The following is a 27,304-nucleotide window of genomic DNA, read 5'->3' as shown; positions in this document are numbered from 1 at the left end:
TTAACTGCTTAAGTCATTTGTGGATTAATGCGTATTGGAGACGCAAACCGTTTAAAATGATTCAGTTCGATTTGGTGAACTGGTTCAAAAAGATCCGTTTACTTTGAATGATTAGTTCGCGAACTGGATATCACAAACTGCTTTGTTTTGAACTCTCTCTCACAACAGACACGGAAGAGAAGACAATGCTGAATAAAGTTGTAGTTTTTGCTATTTTTGGACCAAAATGTATTTTCGATGCTTCAAAAAATTCTAACTGACCCTCTGATGTCACATGGACTACTTTGATGATGTTTTTCTTACCTTTCTGGACATGGACAGTAGACCGTACACACAGCTTCAATGGAGGGACTGAGAGCTCTCGGACTAAATCTAAAATATTTTAAACTGTGTTCAGAAGATGAACGGAGGTCTCACAGGTTTGGAACGACAAGAGGGTGAGTTATTGATGACATTATTTTGCTACTAACCCTTTAAAGTCTCGTTATTATGATTTATATGGTTTATAAATAAAAGTGCAACTAACAGTCGACTAATGCTTAAAATGAGCTACTACTAGTCGACCAGAAAAATCTTTAGTCGAGGGCAGCCCTAGAATATACTACCTACTACTCTATGAACTGACTACTAGATATCCAGTTTCTAGATTGTGTACTACATTCGATAGTATATACTACACTGTTAAGTATATGATACACAGTGTTCTTCTACTGTAACCCTGCCTGCTTTAAATGTTTCAAAATGATTAACAGTTGAAAACATCTGTTAGAAATTTAGAAGAGCAATCAAAAAGTAATCAAATGTAATCAGTAACATTAATAAAGTAACTGAAATAGTTACATTACTTATTGTACTAATAGTAACTTGTAATCTGTAACCGATTACATTTACAAAGTAACAACACTGGCAATTTGATATGTTCATAATTTCATCCGTTTACTAAGCACAGTAAGGAGTTTATTACTGCTGTATTACAGCCACGCATGAACCATTTGGCCTCGGCAGATAATAAAGGCTAAAGGTGAAAAGACTGGAAGACACCCGAACGAGCAGTTGAGCAAGCAGCTGCCATCTTTCCGACAGTGTCAGAGCAAGCTCAGCAGCATTCAGACCGGGCGGACTGGTCTGCTGCTGCACCTCCTGAATAATGAATGAGTGACGCGCACATTGCGGCTCTCTGACTCGACCGAAAGCTCCTCCTCTCTCGCTCCAAACAGGCTGTAGGAAGTTATAGGATACAGAGTGCCTGTTTTATTGTTCTTGAGCAGGTCTGGGAATAGGAGAGCTGCGCTGTTTTGACGCAGTTAAATGGGTGATTACGGGTTCGGTTTGTTGCAGACAGCGAACATCAGCAGCGGCTCCACACGGTTCGGCGGAGGCGCATTCACGCCCTATCCCAGCGCGTCTCCGGTGCGCCCCAGCAGCTCGCCCCTGGTGTCCCCTCTCTTCCCGTCACATCAGCGCAACATGCAGGATGAGCCTGCGGGGCTGACAGCTTCTCAGTCCGACAGCGAGCAGAGCAGCGCCGCCGACAGCGACCCGAGCCGCTTCTCCGCTGTAGGTCAAGCACAGACAGCCGGTGACCTTCAGCGCGACCGGAACACACATCAGCAGACTGAGCCCCCGCAGCAGCAGCTACAACAGCCGTACCCCTCTTCCTCTTCCACGGGCCTGGACGCCGATGCGCCATCGTTCAAGGTGAAGACCCAGATGGAGTTTCCCAGCGCACACCACATTAACAACGGCACCGGCGGCAGTAACATGCTCGCTGCCGCTTTCCCGGAGATGCAGAACACCGGCGGCGGCGGCTCAGCTTCCCCCACCCTGCCCGCCTTCGGAACGCCGTGGTCCGTGCAAACGAGCTCACCGCCTCCACCCGTCTCCAGTTCCGCTAACGCAATAAACCCGATCCCCACCACCGAGCCCGACAACTTCTACCCGGGCATCCCTTCCTCTATCAACCCCAGTTTCTTCCAGAGCTTCTCGCCCAACCCATGCCCAGTGCAGGGCTTCAGCAGCCCCTTTCCCCCCCAGATCAACGTCCCTCCGCAGGCACCGCAGAGCCGCCGGTCCCCGGTCAGCCCGCAGATCCCCCCGCAGCAGGGCGCCTTTCTGCAGCAGAGGAACAACTACAACCACCACCACCAGGTGAGAGAACACAGTACATTACGTATTCACTGAGAAAATAAGCACACACTTTGTAGAAGGCGGTTGTTGGACTGTCATTTAAATTCCTATACTATTTTAATAATGTTTACAGTTATACTGTATATTTGATTAAATGCAGCTTTAGTAAGCATAGGAAAAGTCTGTCAGAAATCATATTGACACCAGTATGTGACAACAGTGTGCATTATGCAACAGTATATGTTTCAAACTGTAGCCTCATAAATTCTAGTATGAAACACTGTGAATGGCATATGTAATCTCATCATTTTGGTGCCCCTTTAATGCAATTTGGTGTTGTGTCATAACTTGTGGTAGAACAATGAATTGGTGAGTCAAGAAAGAGAAGTCAGTGGAAATGCAAGGTCAGATCGAGTTCAGTGCATTGTGGGATGCGTTATTCTGAACAACGTGCACTGGTTCTATATGAAACAGGTTTGCACAAATGTAGCTGGTTATCTGTGTTCACGTCGCATAGTGCAGAAAATAGTAGTATGTTTTTTTGAAAATGGACACAGGCTCAAGGGCTTCACGTGACATTCCGGGGATGTCTTGACCTTTAGGGCATTCAGTGAAATCTCCTACTGAGAGCTTAGAGGCCAGAGATGTCAACACCCTGCTAAACTGCAGCAGTTTTAGACAAATCTGTTATTACTGTAATCTGCAGTTTGCACAGGCATTGCAATGGCATGGTGGCCATTTTGGTGAATGTTAGTATTCCTTTGCCTTTCAGCATTTCTTTGATATTGTATTTGCATGTTTAAAAATGTATAACAGTGTTCATTGCATAGCTAACGAATCTACATTAGCACAAAATAAATTATAGTTTATTAAATCAATCATGTGCGTTTGCAGTCTGATTTGAACTTGACTTAATAAGATGAGGTGCAGCAAAAAAAAAAAAAAAAAACACCCAACACACACAGCATGTTTTTTATTGCATTGTCTTCCCTGGAAAGCAACATCAAACACACAATATAATCAGATTTACAAATAAATGACTCTTATTGGCCTTTTCTTTTCAATGATTGACTTAAAACACAAGGTACTGATCTGAATCAGTCTAGCGTCTGTTTCCTACAAGAAAACTCACACACAGTGAAGTGTTCTAGATCCATTAAGAGTAATATGCATTGTGCAGATGCAATATCTTGGTATCTGGTGGTGGTGAATTATGGTAGGCCTCAGTATCTCTGTGTGTGTGTGTGTGTGTGTGTCTGGTCTTCTGGGGGTGGGGTAGAGGCGGAGGGGAGACGGTCACTTGATTTTAGCAGTGGCAACTATATGTCACAGTGATATTCCTACATGTGAAGTCATGCTGGTGTAACAGCTGTTAAGAGTGAATGTCTTTTAGCATGATATTAGGACTAAGCTGAAGACACCCTTTATTCAGGAGTCCAGAATCTTGTGTGTGTGTGTGTGTGGTAGGTGTGAGAGGTATGACCATGATCTTATATCACACTGTGAGTAATTTTATGTTACAGGAAAATAATGATTTTTTTTCTGGTAAGACATTACTGAGATGGGTGGGGACTGTTTTTTTGGGGAGAGTTGTGCACAGAATGCAGTGACAACACATGCTGATACTGAAAATGTGTTTGTCTGGTGTTTGGTGTGTACGCTTTGCGGAGAAGCGCATTTGTGTGTGTTTTTTGCCATATGTTGTAGGATAAAGAGAGTGTGTGTTGTTGCCACTGTGTTCACGAGATGTGGAGTGTAAGATGTAAAGCTTTAAATCTTCTTACTTGTACAGCAAGGCAAAGCCTGGGCACGCTCAAAGTAACACACACTAGCATAGTCAGTCTCATTCAGATTCCCACACACATTATATTATATGTGTAGCTTTTAGTTTCTGTTAGCATTGAGGTCATCTGTATGCTAGTGTTCTCCAAATAGTTGATGAAATTAACTTTTAACACATTTATGCAATAAAGTGCGCACTCAATACAATTAAACACAACTTCACACATAACTAGGCAGATTTCTGTTCAATAAAATGCTCTTTCTCCAACACCACATGCGCACTGTCTCTATCCACCTGAAATACACAGCTTAAGAAATGTTATTTGAGGGAAGTAAACCTTTATGTCAGATTTTATTTGAGATTTAGGCATTTCCCCATTCAATTAGATAGGAGCTGTACATGAGTAAAAACAGACGGCCGAGAGCATTCCCAACATGGCCACCGAGTGAACCGACTTCAGTTGAATCTAGTGTCTGCATTCTTGTGTTGTACCTGACTATACCTTCTGTCTGTCTGTAGCCCATGATGAAGCAGTCGCCGTGGGGCAGCCATCAGGGCAGTGGCTGGACCTCTGGAGCGGTGTCCTGGGGCAGAAACCACCGGCGCGGGGGTGGCATGGGTGTGCCCGGCTCGGTCAACCAGATCTCTCCCATGAAGAAACCCTTCTCCAGTAACGTCATCGCCCCGCCCAAGTTTCCCCGCTCCGCCGGCTTTCTGGGACCTAAATCCTGGATGGAAGAAAACATGTTCCGTAGCGACAACAACAGCAACACTCTGCTGCCACTGCCGCTGCAGGTACGTACAGTATGTGTGCTGGGATGAGCACTGAGGTACTCGGGTAGGGATGGGCGGCCCATGCAGCAGGGTCCATGCGATTATTTACCTTCTGGTCAGTATGCATCTGCGTCAGACGTGTTGTGTGTGTGGTTGTTGAGCTTCACTGTTGATCACGAGTACGTTCAGGACCTTCTACAGCATCTGAAGACAAAGATGACTCACAGTGAGGTCATCAAGGGGTTGTGACGGTTTCATCCCAAAGGAATATGCCCTCTTTCTTCATTATTGTTTGGCTCGGCTGGTTTCTCACAGTCTGAACTCAATTCTGAATAATAAATTTAAAAAAATAAGCCCATCCAGTAGAGCACTGCTATCATCGTTTGTTTAGTCTAGGCTTAGAGAAATTAGCCCGTCTAGTGTCAGTGTCTTTTTTGGCGAAATCAATTCAATCTTCATTTCCTGTTTGCTGTTAGATGTGCCACCTGGGACTATGAAATGCACATTAATCACAGAGAATCTTAAGTGCAATCTCATGCTCGTATGGCCATCTACCTGTGTTTATTGATTTTCTAAGATCTTCTGGCACTGGGATGGGAAGATATATATTTGCTCTGAAACAGTTTAAAAATACAAAAATGCACTACCATTCAAAAGTTTGGGGAAAGTATTAAGAAATAAGAAAGTAATACTTTTATTCAGCAAGGATGCATTAACTTGATCAAAAGTGACAGTAAACACCTTTATGGTACAAAAATATTATTATTTAAAATAAATGCTGTTCTTTTGACCTTTCTATCAACAAAATATTGCTGAAAAAAAAGTTTTCTCAAAAATATGAAGCAGCACAACTGTTTTAAACATTGATAATAATAACCAGAAATGTTTCTTGAGCAGCAAATTAGTATATTATTATGATTTCTGAAGATCATGTGACACTGAAGACTGGAGGAATGATGCTGAAAATACAGCGAACAATTACAATTTAACATATATTCACATAGAGAAAAATGATGTTAAATTGTAATAATAATAGTTCACAATGTTCTTGTTTATTCAAATAAATGCAGTCTTGATGAGCATAAGAGATTTTTTTCAAAAACATTAAAATCTTACCAACCGCAAACTTTTGAACAGTAGTGTATGAGGAAACAATAATTTCAACCAAATCATCGTAGCAATTTTAAAAAAGTACATTTCAAAAAAGTTTAATGCAAGTAGCAAAATACATAAAACTCTAGTTAAAATTAATCCAAGAATGTTTTTGTAAAAAAAAAAGAAAAAGAAAATTAGCGCAAATATATAGTAAATAATACTCAATATATTGCCCAACCCTACTTAAATTTTAGATCATGAGAGTCTGAAAGTTTCTCACTTCCAAGCTGAAAGTGAGAAACTGTGAGGGTGTGTGAGGGTGAAAGAGAAAGCAGGCTAGAGAAACACATTTTTGTCATTGTTTTGTAGATAGAGTGAAACAGCAGGTCACTTACATGTGAATCACTGAAGTGTACGAGGAAACTCCCGTCTCTGGCACCTGTAGCTGGGTGTTCATCCTCTCGCTTCAGCTTTAAACCTTCACTGCTATTGTTACTTTTTATGTTAGTATCGACATGGCACCATTTACTGGTACTTTTAGCGTCAGAAGAGGGTAAGGATGACTAATCTTATTCAGGCTCTGTGTGCTAATGGCTATAGATCCCCATAGATACTCTTGGATTAAACCTGCTTTGTTTTGACATATTTCATTTGTCTTTCTCTTGTCAAGAGCTGTGGTTGGTCTGTCCTCCAACAAAAAGCAACCCTATAGGTAGTTTGTGCAAGCACCTTATTACGACCTATATTCACGTTTTAAAGTTAAGTGCCCTCCAGCAGTTGTAAAAATAATGGCAGTGTCGTGATGCCTCTGTCATAACGAAATGACGTATGTTAACAATCAAAATGTGTGTTTGTTTAAATGCAATGTGTGGACTTTTCACATAGTCCAACCTGATCTCACGGCAATTAGTACATACTTTACTAGGTGGCTAATTCATACAAATTCGTACAAATGACCACACCTAACCTCGCCCCTAAACCTACCCTCACAGAAATCATGCAAAATCGTGATTTACAGTGCATGTACACTTTATAAGCATGTGCGTTCTCTGGGATCAAACCCGTGATCACATGATTGCATATCGTCATATAACACGATGCTCTACCAACGTTTTGATGGGTCTTATTTCAGGGATTTTGACAAATGACCTATATGGGCGTATGGGTTGGAGGACGTGTTGTAATATTGGTATGGTCTAAGGACTCAAGAACAAAATGACTCAGGATTCATTGTTGGTCTGTACTTCATTTTAGAGCAGATCAGTGTTTGGCACGTCACAGCTAATTCCTTTAATGCCAAGCTTAACAGAACTAAAATGAGGAACCTGCAATGCATGCGGTCTGGCCTTCATCACTTTCTTTTTTCCTCTCTCAGGAAACAGGTCCGACTCTACTAGTATCTACAGTATCGTTCATTTCCATAAACAGGGTGCCGTTTGGAATTCCTCACATTCCACGGCCTCTCCTCTCTCCTCCTGTCCGCTCCTTCCTTCTCTGTGTTTGCTCTGCGTTCCTGAGATCAAATGCGTCATGTTCTGACAAGAGAAACAAGACAGATAGAAATGGAGGAAGGAGGAAATTACAGAGATGCAATGTTGTTACAAAGAGTTCATTCAATTTCAGATTCAGGTGTGTAGACGAGATGTGTTTAAATCAATGCTGAGACACACGCTCCTGAGTCCATGGAAATATGTAGACTGAGTCCTAGACCCAAGTGTTGGTCTCAAATAACTCAGGAACATGTGGCCTCAGTCCTGAACCAGACTGGTTTAGACTACTAGGCAGGTTGATGAAAAACTCTAAAATGGATGCAGAAGAAAAGGAAAAAGAGCTTATAAAAAGGTGAGCCTATAAATGTTTTTAATAAACATTTCAAATTTGGTATTGAATGGTAGCATACACCCCAAACTCTCGGATCAAGAGTTTTCAGGCCTCGTGTTCTTCACTGGAGGACTGAGCTGCTTTTCAGACACTATTTCTGGCAATGTTGCTAAAACTATATTTAGCTTCTTGCAGCCTCGCACTGTCTGTAAGCGACGCTGTGTGGGCCTGTGAATACGACTGGATGCTGGAATGATATAAGCTCTTGCTTTCTAAAAGCTGCTCTAACTGGGAGGCAGATGGCCATGACAGGGCCGATTGGAAAGTGATGCGGTCAACACTTGCTCCCTTTGTGCTTTCTAAACTGCGTCCATCATAGGTATCCATTTATCTGTCAGCAAGACTAGCTATAGCACATATTAGACTGTAGACCTCATGTAGCTCCTAGCTGTAGAACTGGGCTAAAGCGTGTGATGATGGGAAGTGATGGGCAGCGGTGGTCTGGTATGCTCCTGCTGTTGGTTAATGGTGTCCGTGTGTTTGCTGGAGATTCTCGCTGATGGACCATATACTAAAACACTTCACACTGCAGCATAATTTACACAAACTAGAAACTAGAGGTTATGAAGAGCAAAGTGCAACACCATTCTGACTAACATTTGTTAAGGTTGTTCCAATAGTGTCAGTGCCACATTTTAAAAACACAAAATATGTGTACAACAGTTACATTTAAGATCATCATTTTTTGAAATATTCTTTAAATTTGATATTACAAGTGCACTTTTAAAAAGTCTGTAAGTCATGAAAGAGTGCTCTTTAAGTACACTCAAGCGGCCTTTTATTAATATTATCTGTAAGTACACTAGTAAGTACACTACGAGTGCACATTCAATATGTTTTCAGAAGTGTGTTCATAATGAGGTTCTCCTCTGCTGAGGCTGAAGCTTATGTTCTTGGTCTTGTGTGTGTGCTGTGTCTGTGTGAGACACACACAGGTCTGTGAGGCTGTGTTCATGTTCACATTCCTTCTTGGGCTCATTGAGGTAATGACGCAAATATCTGTGGCATGTTGTCAGGCAGGTGTTGTGACCGGGATTCAGTCTGCCGCAGTATTCAGGGATTCAGTGGTGACCTGCGTACTGGCAGTCGGGAAAAAATGCCATTCCCTGCATTCTGGTGTGCTCCAGACTGCATTAGTGTGCTGCATGCAATCCCATAACTCCAGTACAGTGCATACTGACATGTTCCTCAACTCTGTCTTCCTCAGGATCGCTCCAGGATGTATGACAGCTTGAACATGCACTCGTTGGAGAGCTCCCTGATCGACATCATGAGGGCGGAGCAGGACCCTCTGAAGGGTAAGATCCATTTCATGCTCATCGTGCTGTCGCTTTTTAAGACAGAATACATGTTTATTACGGAATGTTTATTGAGGACAGATTTATGTCTGATGGATATATATGGCTCATGTCAGGTCTGTCCAGTGTTTTGCACTGATTTAGCTTATTTTCTTTACTTTTGATTAATGGAAATAAAAGGAGGGTATAATTGAGAAGGTTGTGTTGAGCTTTGAGACAGTAACTGTTGGTTCTAAAGAAAAATTGTTTTTTAATATCTAAAAGTGGGGTTATGTGGGTCAATCTTTATTTATATGGCGCTTTTAACAATACAGATTGTGTCAAAGCACTTTTCAGTATTGAATAGGAAAATAGTGTCAATAATGCAAAATTACAGTATTTTCACTTAAAGGCAGTTCATCATTGAATTCAGTGATGTCATCATTCAGCTCAGTTCAGTTAAATAGTGTCTGTGCATTTCAAGTCAACGATATCACTGTAGATGAAGTGTCCCCAACTAAGCAAGCCAGAAGTGACAGCGGCAAGGAACCAAAACTCCATCGGTGACAGAATGGAGAAAAAAACCTTGGGAGAAACCAGGTTCAGTTGGGGGGCCAGGGCTGTAAATATACTGTATATGGCCAATATGCGCACACCTGTGAACACACAGCAGTTCAGTTAACATAATAATGCACAAACGTGTTGTGTCTTTCATTTTTTGTCTGGTTTATTCATAAATCAGTCTAACATAAGCAATAAGCTACCTGTGGCTATGTGAAATAGTGATTTTGCTATGTTAAATGTCAGTATGAAATCACAATTGATTATTTTGTCTCCACTTATTGTTCAGTATTCATCATATTATTCCAAAATATTTAATCAAGATTCAACTCTTGTGTAAAAGTACACTTCAGCATACATTCAAAAAAAGTACTTATTACTTTAAAAGGATATACTTAAGTATAAACTGAATGTCATGTTTCCATAATAACTGCATGTTAATTGTAGTTAAATAAAAAAAAGTATCATAGTTTAAATGTATATTAAATGCAATTAGCTGAAATAATCTTTATATGTAATTTCATAATTACTTCTATTGTCTTGTAAATATTGTGCAAGTATACTGCTGAAAGCATTTATGCTAAACTGGATTATACTTTAATTGAATTTCAATCAAAACTTGTGTGTCATATAATGAAATATATTTGTAATTACTCATTTGTAATGATCCAGTTGCAACTGACTACATTTAATATATTTTATAACTTTAAATGTATGTAAAACAACACACAACAGTTCAATTATAATCAACATAAGCTTTAGTATGTTAGTCAACACATCAAAATAAGTGTACTTTAAAGAACAAAGAACAGATTTGTAAAATATAATGATTTAAGATGTACTATGAGGTAAAACTTTTAATTTGACATTATTACAACGTGCGCATTTTAAAAGTGTGCTTAAATCTGTCATGGATTTTATTTCATTTATTATATTATCTATGAGTACACTTTTAGAAAATATTCTACAAGTGCACATTCATTACAATTAAGTGCATTTCTTTGCTAGGCCACTGAAATGACCTTTTCTTTTGGGTGACATCACCAATCTCTCTTAGTTTTTACCCCTTCCCTTCAACCTCCTCCGTATTGTTTGGTAATTTATGCCCACTTTTCTCCATTAAGTGAATTCTCAATGGATGAGATCAAGTCCCCTAGCATTTTATGTTGAAGGTTTCAAGTACTCCATGCTTTAGGGCTGAACCAAATTTCTAATTGCGATTATAATTACGGATGCCACAATAACGCAATCATTCAAAGTGGCAATTAATCATTCAAAGTCCACTCATGTTATTCTGCGTGCTTAATATGTGTATTTTCTCTCTTTATACATGTAATCTTATACCATTGTTTTAATGATAGTTTTAATATAACATTATAATAACATGCATATTTTTATCTCTTTTTTATTTAAAGAAGAAACCAATCCAGTTGACATTTGAGGCTTAATACTATATAGTAAAGCAATTAAAAAATAAATAGTTTCAGTCTATTTTCTTCGGTTGCTTCAAACTATGGTGTAAACATCATTCAATGTAAATTGTGTTAATTGTAAATAATAATCGCAATTAAAATGTCAAGGGAATAATCGACAGCCCCACCATGCTCCATGGTAAAATTACTGTAATCTGTAATCTGTCTTGGCCTTTTGCTTGATTTAAGCCCAAGTATGGTTCAGTCAGAGCAGTTTCTGTGTCATAGGAGGGCAGAGGGGTGTGTGTGGTGCTGTGATCAGGGTGTGGCTCTGCGCTACACTGACTCTCAGTCTGCCCCTCTCACTGGAGCTTCTTGTACAGCCTGCTGGAGCAGATGGACCAGACACTTACTGCAGAGACTGAGAGAGAGGCAAGGGCGTGGGTACGGCCTATATTTAGCTCAGGACACACTCTGCCACCCTGTGTGTGACAGATAAAGGACAGGAGCGTGAGTGGAGGTCTCTACGGTTTACACAGGCCTTCCTTTAAAGTCATCATGAAAGTATTTATGTTAACACTTGATTGTGCGTGATTGATATAATGCAGCCGTTGTAAACTCTTGCCTCGGTTAACACTATAATTTAATACCGGTTACTGTGTTTGTGTTTGTAAGGTTACAGCAATAATAGCAAATAACAATATATGATAGAAATGTTATCATTTGGAAAGACCGGGAAGCTTTGGAATGTCCTGTTTCAGTCAGGAAGTATGGAAGTGACATAACTTTCAAATGGCATTTCATGTTGACTTTAATCTGTTTAAATTAGGGGGTTAATAGTACAAAACTACCAGATTCTGATCGAAATGTTTTATTAGCTAAGCTACCTGTGTTTTAGCATTTCAAACATACTGTCGTGTGCTTGATCAAACAGATCGTGGGAGATGTCCTGAGTGAGCTACTCCAAAGAAACGTGCTTAATAAACGACGGCTCGGTGAACGGGGAATGTGCTGACACCAGCTAAAGCACTCAAAACAACACAATGCTGTTGAAATATTAAACACTTGGCAGATGCGATACAGTATTGGTTGGTCTGGTGATGTTGTTGTGCGTAATCAGAGCAGATGAAACGAAACAATTGTTTGATTCACTGTGGATAGACGACAGGAGCTCTGTGAAACATTGTAATTTCTCTAGGAGCGTCCACGTTTAATAATTGGTCAAACAGATGGAGTGTGTGTGTGTGTTAAGAGGACTTGGAAGAATTACAGCTGATTCTCTGTGTACCTGGATGTTTTAAAAAAAATCAGTCAGACTAGATTATAGACAAATCTCAGGACAACATGTGCAGGTTTCCACATCTGACCCCAAAATCAAACAGAAAAAAAGAAAAAAAAACTGAATTTATATTTATCACACACAAACACAAAAAGAAGCACTGCAACCCGTACGATTTCAACAAAATCGAATCTATGGGTGACAAATCAGCAGAATATGCAACAAAAAACCAAACATTTTTTATTTGCCCTGACATGGCCCCTCATCCTAACCATCCCCCCCGTTACTGAGCCCCTGACAAACACAGATTCAGAGTGAAGATTTCTGTCATGTGACAGAGCTTCAGAGATTTGACACTCTGTGTTTGCATGTGTCATGTGACCGGGGTCAAAGGTAAGTGTGACCTAGTAACACAGCAAAGCTAGTTCATCATTTCTAGAAACATTCCTCATGAGGGACACGGGTTCCTGCTTTGTTGTCCCATGCCTTATCGGGCAGAATCTTAATGGAAACAGAACTTCTTAAGGCTTGTTGATTTAAATTATAACAATAACTATATTAACATCGATAGCAACACACATCTCATTTGGTTCATTATAAGCACGCACTGCAGTTTTGTCATTTACAGCTTTAAATGCTCAGTATCTTTTAATTCTGGGGGATTCTGATGGGTGTTTTTATCAATCATCAGTTGGAAAAAAGTCATTCTGGAAGTGATTCAGTTAACATGTTGCTAAGCTAATGATGTGATGTTTAAAAAAACGCAGCCAGAAATTGTTGTTAGCTGGTCTGTTCCAGTGAGTTGTAGCAGTGCAATCTAGGATCTAGATGCTTGAAATGCTCCCTAAATAGGCAGCTTTGTAGGTTTTGTAACACTGGCTTATGGCTGTATGTTTCATACTGCCCTGTCTCTCTCTGTCTCCCTCTCTCGTGTTCAGGCCGTGTGGGATGCCCCCACCCAGGCGCTGACAGCCTACTCATGCTCAATGGTAATTATGACAGTGAGCTACAGTTTTTGTTTTCTTTTCTTCTGTCTATAAAACACTCATATGGAGCAAAGGTCGTTTTTAGAGACAGTCCTACCAATGTAGGCCTGGAAACGTATAAACATAGATCTTTTTGATGAAGATGGGCTGCTTGAAAGAAGTTACTATTCCCAGAGATGTGACGTACTCTTACTAATTTGGGTTATTTTAGCATCAGTGGATGTTTGTTTGCATTTAGCATCCATGTCCACAACTATTTTATTATATATATATATATATATTTATATATATATATATATATATATATATATACAGTACAGACCAAAAGTTTTCTTTATTTTCATGACTATGAAAATTGTAGATTCACACTGAAGGCATCAAAACTATGAATTAACACATGTGGAATTATATATGGAATTATATACATAACAAAAAAGTGTGAAACAACTGAAAATATGTCATATTGTAGGTTCTTCAAAGTAGCCACCTTTTACTTTGATTACTGCTTTGCACACTCTTGGCATTCTCTTGATGAGCTTCAAGAGGTAGTCACCTGAAATGGTCTTCCAACAGTCTTGAAGGAGTTCCCCGAGAGATGCTTAGCACTTGTTGGCCCTTTTGCCTTCTGTCTGCGGTCCAGCTCACCCCTAAACCATCTCGATTGGGTTCAGGTCCGGTGACTGTGGAGGCCAGGTCATCTGGCGCAGAACCCCATCACTCTCCTTCTTGGTCAAATAGCCCTTGATGCCTTCAGTGTGACTCTACAATTTTGATAGTCATGAAAATAAAGAAAACTCTTTGAATGAGAAGGTGTGTCCAAACTTTTGGTCTGTACTGTATATATATATATATATATATATATATATATATATATATATATATTTTTTTTTTTTTTTATTGTAGTAGTTATTTTTTGCTATTTAATTGTTGGACACATTTTGTTTAACCCTAAAGTTCTGCCCAGTCACACCTTGAAGCATTGAAGGTTACTGTACCGTTGGACCATTGGGCCACAATAAATAATTTTAGATAGATGTTTTTTAATGGAGGTACCAATGCAGTCTGGGGCTTGATATCTTCATCTGTGTTTCTGAAATCCTCTGTTCAGGCATGTTCTTCGGTTGAAAAGCTTTCATACTTATTAGTCGTTATGCTATGTTTGGCTCACTTTGCCACTCGCTTAAGTAATTTTTGTAATATTTCCTTAATGTTATTTCACACATATTTCTCCATCCGTTTTTAACCAGCGTGACTGAACTCAGCTCTGTTGTGTTTGGCTGAGCTGATATTCGGTACGCTCGGTTTGGATCACAGTCTCTAACTAAAGCTATGCACGATTGTGCTTTGCTCTCTCGGGATGACATATTTCAGTAACAGCTGTTGCTTTCTTTTTTGGATAATTGGATCATCATAGATTATACTCTAAAAATAACTGTTGTTGTAGACAAAAGCCTTCATTTTGTTTGCTTTGTGTCTTTAATCAGTGGTGTTTACTAAGTCAGCCGTCAGTATTACTATTGCTCATATTTAGGGTAAGTGACCTGAACAAAACCCCAACCAGAAAAATTACACTTAGAGTGTTTGTCTGGTGGACCTCTATAGAGGAACATTGATGGATAGACCAGAGATGTATAGAGACTAGATTATCGGTTTTGGGAATGGACTTTGAATCGTTCCGGTGGTTGACCAGTATAGTTTTTTCTTATGGCCGACACCAATATTTTAGAGAGCAAAGTGGTCCATATAAAGTGATCTGATATGTGATCTGACTATTTAATTCAGCGGCCTTTAACCCTACTCTTAGAGACCCAAGCTCTCTGCGAAAACACTTACTGTCTAGTAGGTAGTATATTTGGGTTATAACTTTCTTGGCGAGCATTAAATGTATTATCTAGTATGAATTTGGGAAGTAGGAATGAATTTGGACATATTACATCCACCATGTTGTTACTGTCATGAGTTTTATCAGCATCAGTTGCATCATTTCACTGCTATTCATAAATCATTGCCCTACTGCACTTTAGAATCTCAGTTGGTCATCCGGGTACTTTTTGCCTACTGTTTTTTTTTTATTTAATACTATGAATTTGAACATGCTACTCTTTTCAAAAACATTTTTTTTTACCTACCATTTAGTATCGAAGTAGGCATAATAAGGCATATTTGGGCACAGCATCAGTGTCCCGCAAAGTTTAGCTCCAACCCCCTGCTAAACACACCTGAACCAGCTAATCAATGTCTTCAGAATTACTAGAGTCATCCAGGCAGGTGAGGTATGAGACAAGCTGGAGCTAAACTCTGTAGGACGTTGATGAACCAGGAACAAGTCTGGACACCCATGGCATACTAAGTCTACAGTATGTGCAACCATACTTTTATTATATATTTTTTTTTAATTTAGACAAAAAGTAGGGGCAAATATTGGGACCAACCTGTCCTGGGCTGCATTTCCCAAAAGCATTGTGAGCTAAGAGGATCTTAGAGACCTGTGGTGATAATGGTTCTGCGATCTACTTAGGCTTACATTGCTTTTGAGAAACTCAGGCCTGATCATTGTGGAGCTTGTTTGGGTCACATGGGCAAGAAGGACATGTGTTAGTTAGATTTCTAAGAGTTTTCATTAATGTTGGTCTGGTAAATTGGTAGCAAATTCAAATGAATTAATTAGAATTCATTTATTCATTAAATAATTTATTAGTACATGTCATACAACCTGCCCACACCACACTGAGAGTGAGGTTTAGGGCTGCAGGTTCATGTTTTTTTTTTTAAATCAAAACTGTACTGCACATTTTCCAACAAATCACTTCATACAAAATTACCGGAAAAATCAGGTTTGCACCTAAATGGTCAAATAGACACAGAATATATGTCAGAATGCTTGTGTTTGTGAGTATTCATGTAAACACAGTCAGTGTCTTGATTGTAAACAGTTGAGAGAAAATCGGATATGCGTCAGTACATTGGATGCGTTTATTAGGTCTTAAAGTGACAGCAGCCTAATAAACCTGCCGCTGTCTATGTCCTTATTAATTAATCAAAACCAATCAAAAACCAAACTGATATTGACTGAATAACTTTGTAGCTCTGATCAGAATCGATGTGTGTAATACAGTGAAGGATATGCAGTGTTTTATTTTACATTTAACCACATCAACTCTGGGGACCCACCGGTGGGTCCAATATTGCAAATGCCCAATTCTCAAAAAATCTAAATAACAGCTGAAGTGGTTAAATATTTTCTGTAGTTTCTGTAGTATTTATTTCCCGAATACTTCTCTTAGATAGACCATAGATCTTAAAAAAACACATTAATTTCATTTGTACCTTTCTTCTCTTGTGCTGATTTGTTCCATTGTTTGTAATTTGCTTCATTTTTATTTCAATAATAAGATTAAGTCTTATCGCCTATTCCTATGTATAACTAGTGTACCTACATCTGCATGCTAGTTTCAAAAGTATGTTTGTGGCCTTGCTGGGAACACCAGCATCCAGTCCATGATGACCAGCTGTAGTTAATATTTCATCCATAAACATTTGCCTTTATTTACACAGTCATGAAGTTAAGTGTTCAGTCAGTTGTTTCATAGTGTTCTGTATTGTTTTTGTTGACATGCAGCCAGGAGCTATGGGAGACGACGAGGTAAAATCCACTGCTCGTTACACTATCTGTGTTGGCATGGCAGTATTCTGTGTCTGTGTACAAGTGTATATGTGTGAACTGACACTGACCACTAGCAACAATTTGAGTTTATCAATATTATGTGTTTTTGAGGCTTATACTGACTGAGAGCCGCAGTTCACTGACAGAACCCATGATTTATACATGGCTTTATATATCTCAGGTGGTCTGATCGCAAATGGACAGTGCTAAAGACAACTGGGGAGATAGTTCGAAACAAATGTACTATGTTAAATGTCCTATTGCACCCTAGACATGAATAACCACCTGTTAATGTCATATATATTGCACCGATACAAGGGCCCATGTTATCACAGTTGCAAAAGGCTGATCAGATCACCTAAGATGGATTTTAACACCAGGTGTTAACAAGTGTCCTCACCTGTCATTCACTTTTTAATAGGACGTTCCTCACTCTTCCCCATTGATGATGGTCTTCTAGATGTTGGCCATGGAAACCAGGGGGTCCTGGGGTCTTCTCACTGTTACCCCCATCAGAACGGGGAGCGCATCGAGAGGTTCTCCCGCAAAGTGTTTGTTGGCGGTCTGCCGCCTGACATCGATGAAGGTTAGTTTGAGAGAGTGTTTGAACCATATCGTATTCAGGGATTGAAATTAACTTTTTGACTCAACAGCCAATTTGGCTACTAAATGTTTCAGTTACCGGCCATTCTAACTTCTACTTCCAAAAACAAACAAACAAAAACCACAGATATAAACCTAATTAACCAATTCACGGCTTATTATATAAATATATATTATTCCAGGGTATCTGCAGGATTTTTGAAATCAAATGTAAGACTTTTTTAAATTTAAGACGAATGTAAGACCTTTTTAAGACCTGCACAAATAAAATTAGTACAATATATACATTTCAGTAAAAAGGTTTTCACACAAGCAAAACGTTTTCAGCACACATCTCAGACTTGAAAACAGTTTTAGATAAAGGATGAGTCAGAAGTATCAATTATTAATTAATTGAAACAGTTATTACCAATCAATTATTATTTTGATTTAATAACATTTTCAAGAAGTGTCCACATTTATGTTTTGCACATCTGTTTAAGTCTTGCCCTGAAGCCACTGACATGTTTCTGGCATCTCCTGGTGGCAGGTTACTGATAACAGCACTGAGAAACATAAAACCTCCACAGATTGCAGATCAGCAAACAAAATGGCTGTAGCCTATGAGAACTGCTTTTTTACTGTCATTCAGAGGAGAATTTGAGGGAAATTATTTATATCAGTGAGCTTCACCTTGCAGATACTGAACAGGGATTGCTTTTAACCTCTGATGTTTGATTTTCCTCTACTAATGCAGATTAAAATAATATATATATATATATATATATATACATAAACCATCTGTATCAGTTCCTGCTGTTCTCTCTCTAATATTTTTATCTGACTCTCACGGTTTCGTTTTTCCCACAGATGAAATCACAAGCAGTTTTCGGCGCTTTGGTCATCTGGTTGTTGATTGGCCACACAAAGCAGAGAGCAAGTCTTACTTTCCCCCTAAAGGTACTATTAGACAAATCACCACATTCATATCAAACAGAGCAATAGAAATCTGCATGGACATACTGTAAACAAAAGTTTGCACACACCTTCCCATTCTTTATTGCTGTTTTTCACATTGTAGAATAATAAGTCTTCATAACAAAAATGGAGTATGTTAATGTAGCCACCATAAATGTGAAACAAATCACAGCCCTCTTTTATTTTATCATCATTTTGTTTAAATGGAAGTTTTGCACATTCTGTGTACAAGTGAATGAAAGATTATAACATTAACAGCACTGAAAAAGTTCACATGTGCATTGGACACATTTTATGGATGTTGTCTACATTCCCTTCACAATTAGTCATGTTGAATCGATGAAAGCCCTCTGGATGGAGATTTACTACTGGTCACAGAACCGTGCTTCCCTGACAAGATACGCATGACAATTGCAGCATTTGCCTCATCATGATTTCAATTTGATTTTGATTAATCGTGCACCCTAGAATAATATGTGCCCTGTAACTACCAAGAATCACCCAATGCCTCTGGTTGCTGTGATCCTTAGTTTATGAATATTTAATAGTTATTTATTCAGTCAGAAATCGTATGTTACACCGAGCTCTGGTTGCCATGGTTACAAAGATTGGCTGTTGTCTAGGTTACGCCTTCCTCCTGTTCCAAGAAGAGAGCTCAGTTCAGGCTCTGATCGAAGCCTGTCTGGAGGAGGACGGGAAACTCTACCTGTGTGTGTCCAGCCCCACCATCAAAGACAAGCCCGTGAGTCCAGATACATTCACATACTGCCAGACTCCATGATACCATCTCAGTGATGAGAGGAAAGTGTGTTCATTTTTTCATCCGAAAACTTCAGATATTTAAACCAGTAGGGACACAATGAAACATCACTATGAGTGAAAAAACATCACTCAATCTTGCCTGCATCTTTTCTTAACTAGTGTCTGACCCATGCCATCTGTTTTTAAATAAGTGTTTTGTTGCTTTGGAAAAAACATACATGCATTTAACTTTAAATATGCTGTAATTGTGAATATTTTCTAATTGTTAAAAAAAGCACACTTTAGGGTGAGGATGGAAGAGAGTGCTGTTCGTTCACTTCCCCCACATCCATTTTCTAGCGGTGACTCGAACCCACACCCTTTGGGTTACAAGGCTGACTCTCTAAGGGGAAGTCGTGGCCTAATGGTTAGAGAGTCGGACTCGCAATCGAAAGGTTGTGAGTTCGAGTCCCGGGCTGGCAGGAATTGTAGGTGTGGGGAGTGCATGTACAGTTCTCTCTCCACCCTCAATACCACGATTTAGGTGCCCTTGAGCAAGGCATCGAACCCCCAACTGCTCCCCGGGTGCCGCAGCATAAATGGCTGCCCACTGCTCTGTGTGTGTGTGTGTGTTCACTGCTCTGTGTGTGCACTTCGGATGGGTTAAATGCAGAGCATGAATTCTGAGTATGGGTCACCATACTAGGCTGAATGTCACTTCACTTTAACCATTATGCTGCGTTTACACCAAGCACGAATGATTTCAATGTAAAGATGCGTTTACACGCGTCTGGAGGTCTCGCGGCGTGAATGAGGCGTTTAGCGCAGCGCGGTAGATGGGAATTCGACTCATTCGCACGTCTAGTTCACACGAATGACGCGAATTGAGCATCTGGCGCGTTACGCGTGAATGGTGCTTTTGTGCATTTAACCATTTAACGCGAATTCGCATCTGTCCCCAGAGTTGAAAAATGTGAACTTTGGCATCAATCCGCACCGCGTTAACCAATCAGGAGCCTGCTCAGGAGTCACTCATTCAACATGGAGGAACGACTGATGTTGTCAGTGAGCAGTCAACCGGAGCTATATGACACAAGTATCACACACAAGTTCATATTTCAGGAATAAAAAGGACCTCGCTTGGAAGAGTGTGTTGTAAATACACATTTAACTTTTGAGTCACGTACACGTTTATTGACCCGCTGCCTTCCCGCCGTTTTTTACAACTATTTTCCCCCTAATATAGCCTACAGCTACTTTTCGCTAACAAGATAATGTGTTTATTCAGAGGACGTGAGCAGGAAAAAGTGGAAAAGCCTCGAGTGCTCGACCAACATCAGCCATCTTGCAAACAGACAACCGCCTAGCACTTGCCCCTCCCACAAGAAGCGGATTTCGCCTCGGACGCGCGTCAGTTTCGCTTCAAACTCTTGCTTTCTACGCACGTCTATTTCGCTCTAGATGCGCGAATGCATTCAAAATGTTCAAGCGGCAAACTAGACGCGAATTTGACGCTCTATTCGCGTTTGGTCTGAACGCAGCATTAGGCCACAACTGCCCCCTTTACTTAAAAATAAATCCAAAGATCTAACATGAAGTCTCGAAGCACAGGCTGATAGGATCCATAGCAGTTCAGAAACCCTCCACTTCCCTCAGCTCCACCTGTGTGAAACTGCTTCATGATTATATCATGTATGAGATATATGGGGATGATTTCATGTATATTATATGAGCATCAGGATGTCTGTGGATTTGTTGGCAGTAGCAAGTCTCAGTTCTTGATTTAGAGCGGCAGCGTAGCAGATCAATTCTACTAAGACAGAACACATTAACACTGCCATGCATTTTATCATGCTAAACTCTCCAAGAGTTGTCATGACAGAAGTGTGCTTCAAAGCACACCAAAATATCATTAAAATATAATACTTTAATTGTACTTAAAAGCAACAATTCTTATTTGACATTATTACAAAGTGAGAAGAAACAGTCGTGAAGTTCTTTTATTAATATTTGAAGTGCACTACAAATGCTTATTCAGTGTAGAGTTCAACATGCAATTAAGTGCACTTCTTTTTCACAATGGTATGTTTTTTTGTTGTTTTCATGTACACTTTGTTTCATATGCAGGATTTGTATGTGGTTTTTCAGGTCCAGATTCGTCCATGGAACCTAAGTGACAGTGATTATGTGATGGACGGATCTCAGCCGCTAGACCCTCGTAAGACCATCTTTGTTGGAGGGGTGCCACGTCCACTCAGAGCTGGTACGGCAAACACACGGCTCGATGTTGTATTCATTTTAAACTACAGGATATGATGTCCACAATGTGAAGAGATGCCAGCTCTCAACAAAGATTCTAAAATTAATTTCACTGTTGTTCTTTTCTTAACTGTGTCAAAAAGTATTAAAAATTTGTTGTTGTTGTTTTTATTGGTATTAAATAGGCTTTAATTGTGTCTTTCTTTAAAAGCCCTTGCTGTGTGTACTGTGTTAAGCTAACTGAGACATGTTATAGCACTTATATATCATTGCTCTTTTTGTGGTTTTTGCTTGCTTCCACTGTCCTCATTTGTAAGTCGTTTTGGATAAAAGCGTCTGCAAAATGAATAAATGTAATGTAAATGTAATCTTTCTCTGCAGTGGAGCTGGCCATGATCATGGATCGCTTGTATGGTGGAGTGTGTTATGCAGGTATTGACACTGATCCAGAGCTGAAATACCCAAAGGGGGCGGGGCGTGTGGCCTTCTCCAATCAGCAAAGCTACATCGCTGCCATTAGCGCCCGATTCGTCCAGCTGCAGCATGGCGACATCGACAAACGGGTAAGTAGATGGCACTTACTGTACATGTTTGTTTGAGACTAGTAACATCCAGAATAGCACACTACCATACTACTCTTAGTGTAGAGTATGCATACTGTGCATAGTATGCTACTTTAATTTATTATTTCCTGTGTACATAGACTTGCTAGATCTGATCAAATGTCCAGTATGACAAAGAACATATGCCACAATGCAACCGATATTTCTTTCAGTTCATTCATCACATTGGGTTAAGAAACATAGTGCTGAAAGGGTACTTAACATTTTATTGCTACATTATCTGCAAGTATAGTTTTATACAATATTTGAAGAACACTACAAACGTACAATCTTGCATTGCATCGTTGTATGCGACATTAACTACATGTAATAATTATACCTAATCTCATCAATGCATGGCTTTAATTGTATCATTAGTTTACCCATCACTTTGTAGTCCATGTCATTTGCACACAATGGGCCTCATTCATGAAACACGAGCAACACTATTTACCCAGCCATTAATAGAGGAGGGGCGGGCCAGTTACCTAAACATCCTACTTGTACAATGACTTCTTACAATGATGGAGAAGTCAATATTACTGGTTACTGCTTTATTATATTAAGTAAAATTCTTAAAAAAAATTGATACTAGTATGCTAGTACGTTGCCGCCTTTAATATTCCATACTATAGCAACTAAAGCGTCTCAGCTGGAAAAACACTGTGCCACCAAAGCATTCTCAAGTGCCACCAGCCCGTTGTTTTAAGAAGAGCGCCTGACATTTTTTTTTTGCTGGCTAAAAACACTTTTGTCGTCACACATTATTGAATATTTATTGATAGTTATATGGCCTAGTCTTTTTTGCATTTATGCAATATACTGGAGCCAAACCTGAGAAAGTAGATGAGAATATTCCACAGCGTTCCTGGACACACAATTTGCGTAGCTGTAATTCATTGGCGCAGATTATGCTAACTGTGAATAAGTGTGGACGAGCGGCCTATTTACGAAGATTGTTATTCATCAACATACACGTTTAACTATGAAATCAGGCGTTTACTAAGACTTTGTGAATCCGGAGGAGAGTTTTCGGGAAAGTCTGTTTTACGCCCAGATTACTCCGAATTTACATGAATGAGGCCCAATAACTATTTCATTGTCAGTGTTGGGAAGTTACGCTAAATAAAAATAACAATAATCAACAGTGTAATTAGATACGAATCATTCTCTCTATAAAGTATTGCATAACTTATTGCAAACTACTTTCTAAGTCCCATATCAACCTCGGCCAGTTAAACAACATAAGGATAAACATGAACTGATCTGACTTCCAAATAAATGATATCAAATTACATACATTATTCTTGAACTGACCAAATTATTTAAATGGAGAAGGTTACATTAAAAATAAACATTTTAACATTAGATGTTATATTTTTATGTTAAATCCACTATTGTTTTATATAGAGTTGTTCTATTGTCTATACAATTAAATATTGTATAAACTATAGAACAACTCTTAATGAAATACAATGGTGGATTAAATAAATAATAATTAATTACTTAGTAATGCATTTAACCCAAAACCGGTCATGGTAATCTTTAATTAACTATATCAGCTGCTGTACTTTACCAGAGTAGAAATGAACCAAAAACAACCATGTTTCTCTTATTCATGTGACACAGGTGGAGGTGAAGCCGTATGTGCTGGATGACCAGCTGTGCGACGAATGCCAGGGAGCACGTTGTGGTGGAAAGTTTGCCCCGTTCTTTTGCGCTAACGTCACTTGCCTGCAGTATTACTGTGAGTTCTGCTGGGCAAACATCCACTCCCGCGCTGGTCGCGAGTTCCACAAGCCGCTGGTCAAAGAGGGAGCCGACCGTCCCCGCCAGATCCACTTCCGCTGGAACTGAAGACGGGGATCCCGGAGGAGCAGCATGCAAGGGCGACGCAGAAACAACACGTCTGCTGTGGGAAAAAAAGATGCTTAGTTTGGCCCCTAACCCAAGCTGTCAGTACAGAGTACATAACCATATATAGTATATAGAGAATATATATGACTATAAATATATAAATATAAATAATCTTTATCTTTTGTAGCAGCCAGAAACACTACAAGCCTCAGTTTATTTCACCAAACCACTTCTTTTTCCTCCCTCCCTTTACATCTCAGGCTCGGAACAGAGTTTTTGTGGTACGTTCATGTTTTTTTAAAAAGGAGATTAAGAAAAAAAAAAAGAGATTGATTTTTTGTAGTTTTTTTCAAATTATTTTTATATGTGAGATTTAAAAAAGTAGAAACGAGAATGTTTTCGCTTGGTGGGCAGCCTGTCCGTTCTGTCCATTCGTTCTGACCTTCGTGTGTCCTTCTGCTGCTAAATCCCCCCCTAGTGGGCAAAGTGCGCAATTGTCTCTGGAAAACCCTTGATGACGTAATCTCTGATTCCTGGCCTGGATCTCAAACCAAAGGTAGCAAAACATGCGGCCTGAAAATGAGACGTTTGCTGCGGAATATACAAAAAAAAAAGGAAAAAGAAAATTATTTCCCCCCTTAATGTTTCGCTCCAATGTGCTCTTAGCAGGAATAGGAATGATTCAATAATTAATTACTGAGACTTTCCATTTTCCACTGGCAAAAAGAATACAAAAAACAATACCTCAGAATATTAATCTGGCTTGTTATTGCTCTACTCTTGCAATTTAATCATAAGCTATAGAAGAAGCTTTGCTGCTAAATAGGATATAACGAATAGATAGTGTCGGTGTTCTATGTAATGCCATTGTGACGTCACTGGCAATGTCATACACAGAAATGCAGTCCGTTCCCTCTTGCACGGCATGGCCGATCATCACAATGAAAACACAGAATGTGAAAACTGATGTGCATGTTTGTGGCTGTACATCATTTGCATGCAGTGTAAAGGTTACCAGCACATATAAGAAAGAAAAACAAAAACTCAAACATCACATGATGCATATATTAACGACAAACAGAGGAATTTATGTAGCATGAGGTGAAAAAAGGTCAGACTCTTAGATATAAGATAATATAACAATATAATATCGAAAGAAAAAAAAAAGTACAATTCTTCGTAAAACCTTTGCATGCATTGTTGTGATGATTCCTTTACAAACTTATTATGAGAGAAGTGACGTTAGTTTTTAGAGTAGTGAGTTCTGCCTTTTTGTAACTCGATAACTAGTCAAGAGACGGTGTGCTGTCCTGTGGTTTTCTTGTCTCATCTTCGTGCCGTGTGAGTCTAGTTATGAATTGACGTTTCAGTTTGATTTAAACTCTGTGATCCAGAGAATCGTCCCTGGACATTTAACCTTTGCCCTCTCTGAACACCCTGTGTTTTAAACGTTCAAGTGTCAACAGTGAGCTGAGATTATCTGTTTATTTATTACGAATATGTGTTTATTTATTTGTTAACGTGTCACCTGTTTCCAGACTCTTGACGACACGTGATGCACTACCTTTTTGATTTCTCTCCTCACTTTTCTCCTCTAAGAGAACCAATCCTCTTTTATCTGACTTTTGGAGCCAAACGCGAAACAGTCTCTTTAATTTTGTATCACATCACCTTTTTTTTGTATACTATTTGGTTGTAGAAGTATCGTGACCTATTTTAAGTCTATTGGATCATTTAAATATCTTTATTTTTTACATAGTAACTTATTTGATGTATTGTGTCAGACGCTGGACCCAGATTCTATTTAAGCGATTACGGTGATCTACCGTACTGTACTCGGAGTAAGAAGTAGCGACGGTGTTTCTGGGAGCTAAATAAGATGGCGCTTCATCGTCATCGTCGTCTTTCTCTCTGTCTGTGACAAGTAGCACGCTCCGTTTTTCGTGTTCAACACTGTTGCTTCGTATGTGTATGTGTGGGTTTTTGTTATTGTCGTCGTCGTTTTGAAAAATCATATTTATTTGACTATTTTTGTAGACAGATAACTATTTGATTTAAATTGTATTTTTCTATTTCCGTAGACCTCTGACTCTCACTTGACTTGCCCCCATATTTATGGTTACGTTCACACACACTGGAAGACCCAAAAGGCCGTTTTTTTATTTTTTATCATCCCTGCAGTTGTGTGTGTGTGTGTGTGTGTGTGCGTATGAATCTATTTAAGTATTATTGCTTAGCACACATCGATTTAAGTTGGTCGTGTATTTAATTTGAAGTAAGGAAGCATTGAGGGTTCTACTATGTTCATGGAAAACACTTGAGACTCTCCCTGGTTAGATGGAGGGGTATCAGCCCTCCCCTCACTGATACTCAGAAACTTGAATATAACACATTTTGAAAGGCTTTACTAACCTCGAATCTGTGTTGTGACGTGCAATACTGTTTCTAATGTTTGTATAAAAAAGTGAGAATTGCAGTGTATACCTTTTTAATGCAGATTTATTTTTTTCATTGCATATTTTGCAAATATCTGATTCACAGTGTCATTTTTTACTGTCAGAAAAGATGAAACCCCTTTTTTTCATTGCAACTATTTTTAAATCCAGATATCTTTGTACTGATGTAAATGACTGTAGTTATTTTGGATAGTGTTTTGCTAACAAAAGGAGAAACTTTTTCATGCATATTTCTATTTCTTTTTTTTTTTTGTTGTTTTTTGAGTCTTGTTTTGTTTTTTATTTAACTCTAATAGTAGCAAAATAATTGGGATAATTTTTCATATTATATGTCATTAATATTATTTTGTATTTTTATGTGGAAAGATATAAATATATAATTTTATGATGCTAACAGCTAAAATATTATTTCAATTTGAATTATTTTTAATGCTAATATCTTTGTAATATTGTTTATGTTCTGGTTTCTAAATCAAGTTTGTGTATAGATTCACACAAGTGGTTTATGAAGTGTTCAGACTGTAATTATTACCGAATGGCTCTTTGATATGCAAACTGAATATCATATTGCTCCTTATTTTGATTTGTTTTGTATTTAAATGGGGTGTTGATTACAATCTTTTTCTTTCATTTCCTGAATAAAGACCCATTCTGTTCAGACACAAGCCGCGTCTCATCTGTATTCTTTTGGAACACGTTCGAAGTTGTTTTAGAAAGATTTTTTTTTTAAAAGGAATTACCCAAAAAAAAAGATTATAAATTATAAATAATATGTTTTCATAGCTTCTGTTGTCGATTTTCTAAAAGGAAACTCAACATGTTTTATTGCAATTTATTCTAAATTTAATTTCAAACCAATGGGAAAAAAAGTATTATCAATTCATATCCGTCTGCAAGACACTACAATTAAGCAGACATTTACCTGCAAGTTTGAAAAAACATGAATGCATGAATAATAAATAGCCTACTTAACCTGGCCCCGCCTATAAA

The 27,304-nt window shown here is 38.9% G+C and overlaps 1 protein-coding gene across 4 annotated transcripts; it reads left to right on the top strand.

The window, feature by feature from the left end:
- Window positions 1-1,223: 1,223 nt before the first annotated feature.
- Window positions 1,224-25,291, top strand: LOC132129572 (cytoplasmic polyadenylation element-binding protein 2-like). 4 transcript variants are annotated; one of them, XM_059541202.1, is made up of 11 exons: window positions 1,224-2,148; window positions 4,430-4,705; window positions 8,868-8,958; window positions 13,128-13,178; window positions 16,795-16,818; window positions 17,261-17,425; window positions 18,292-18,381; window positions 19,023-19,141; window positions 21,289-21,403; window positions 21,781-21,962; window positions 23,631-25,291. In XM_059541202.1, exons 1-11 carry the CDS (start codon window positions 1,309-1,311, stop codon window positions 23,856-23,858), a joined length of 2,181 nt encoding a protein of 726 aa, XP_059397185.1. In that variant the 5' UTR covers window positions 1,224-1,308; the 3' UTR covers window positions 23,859-25,291. The 4 variants fall into 4 exon arrangements, with proteins under 4 accessions (XP_059397185.1, XP_059397187.1, XP_059397186.1 ...); XM_059541204.1 differs by lacking the exon at window positions 13,128-13,178; XM_059541203.1 differs by lacking the exon at window positions 16,795-16,818.
- The last annotated feature ends 2,013 nt before the right edge of the window (window positions 25,292-27,304 follow it).

Source organism: Carassius carassius, chromosome 46 (assembly GCF_963082965.1).
Source record: "Carassius carassius chromosome 46, fCarCar2.1, whole genome shotgun sequence".
NCBI lineage: Eukaryota > Metazoa > Chordata > Actinopteri > Cypriniformes > Cyprinidae > Carassius > Carassius carassius.
The sequence above is the reverse complement of the archived record's forward strand: the minus strand, read 5'-3'. Positions and strand labels throughout refer to the sequence as shown.

Coding starts and splice junctions, on each gene's coding strand:
- LOC132129572 (XM_059541202.1), top strand. CDS start 1,309: ATGGGTGATTACGGGTTCGGTTTGTTGCAGACAGCGAACATCAGCAGC. Junction 13,179..16,794: donor CAGCCTACTCATGCTCAATG/GTAATTATGACA, acceptor GTTGACATGCAG/CCAGGAGCTATGGGAGACGA. Junction 21,963..23,630: donor ATGGCGACATCGACAAACGG/GTAAGTAGATGG, acceptor CATGTGACACAG/GTGGAGGTGAAGCCGTATGT.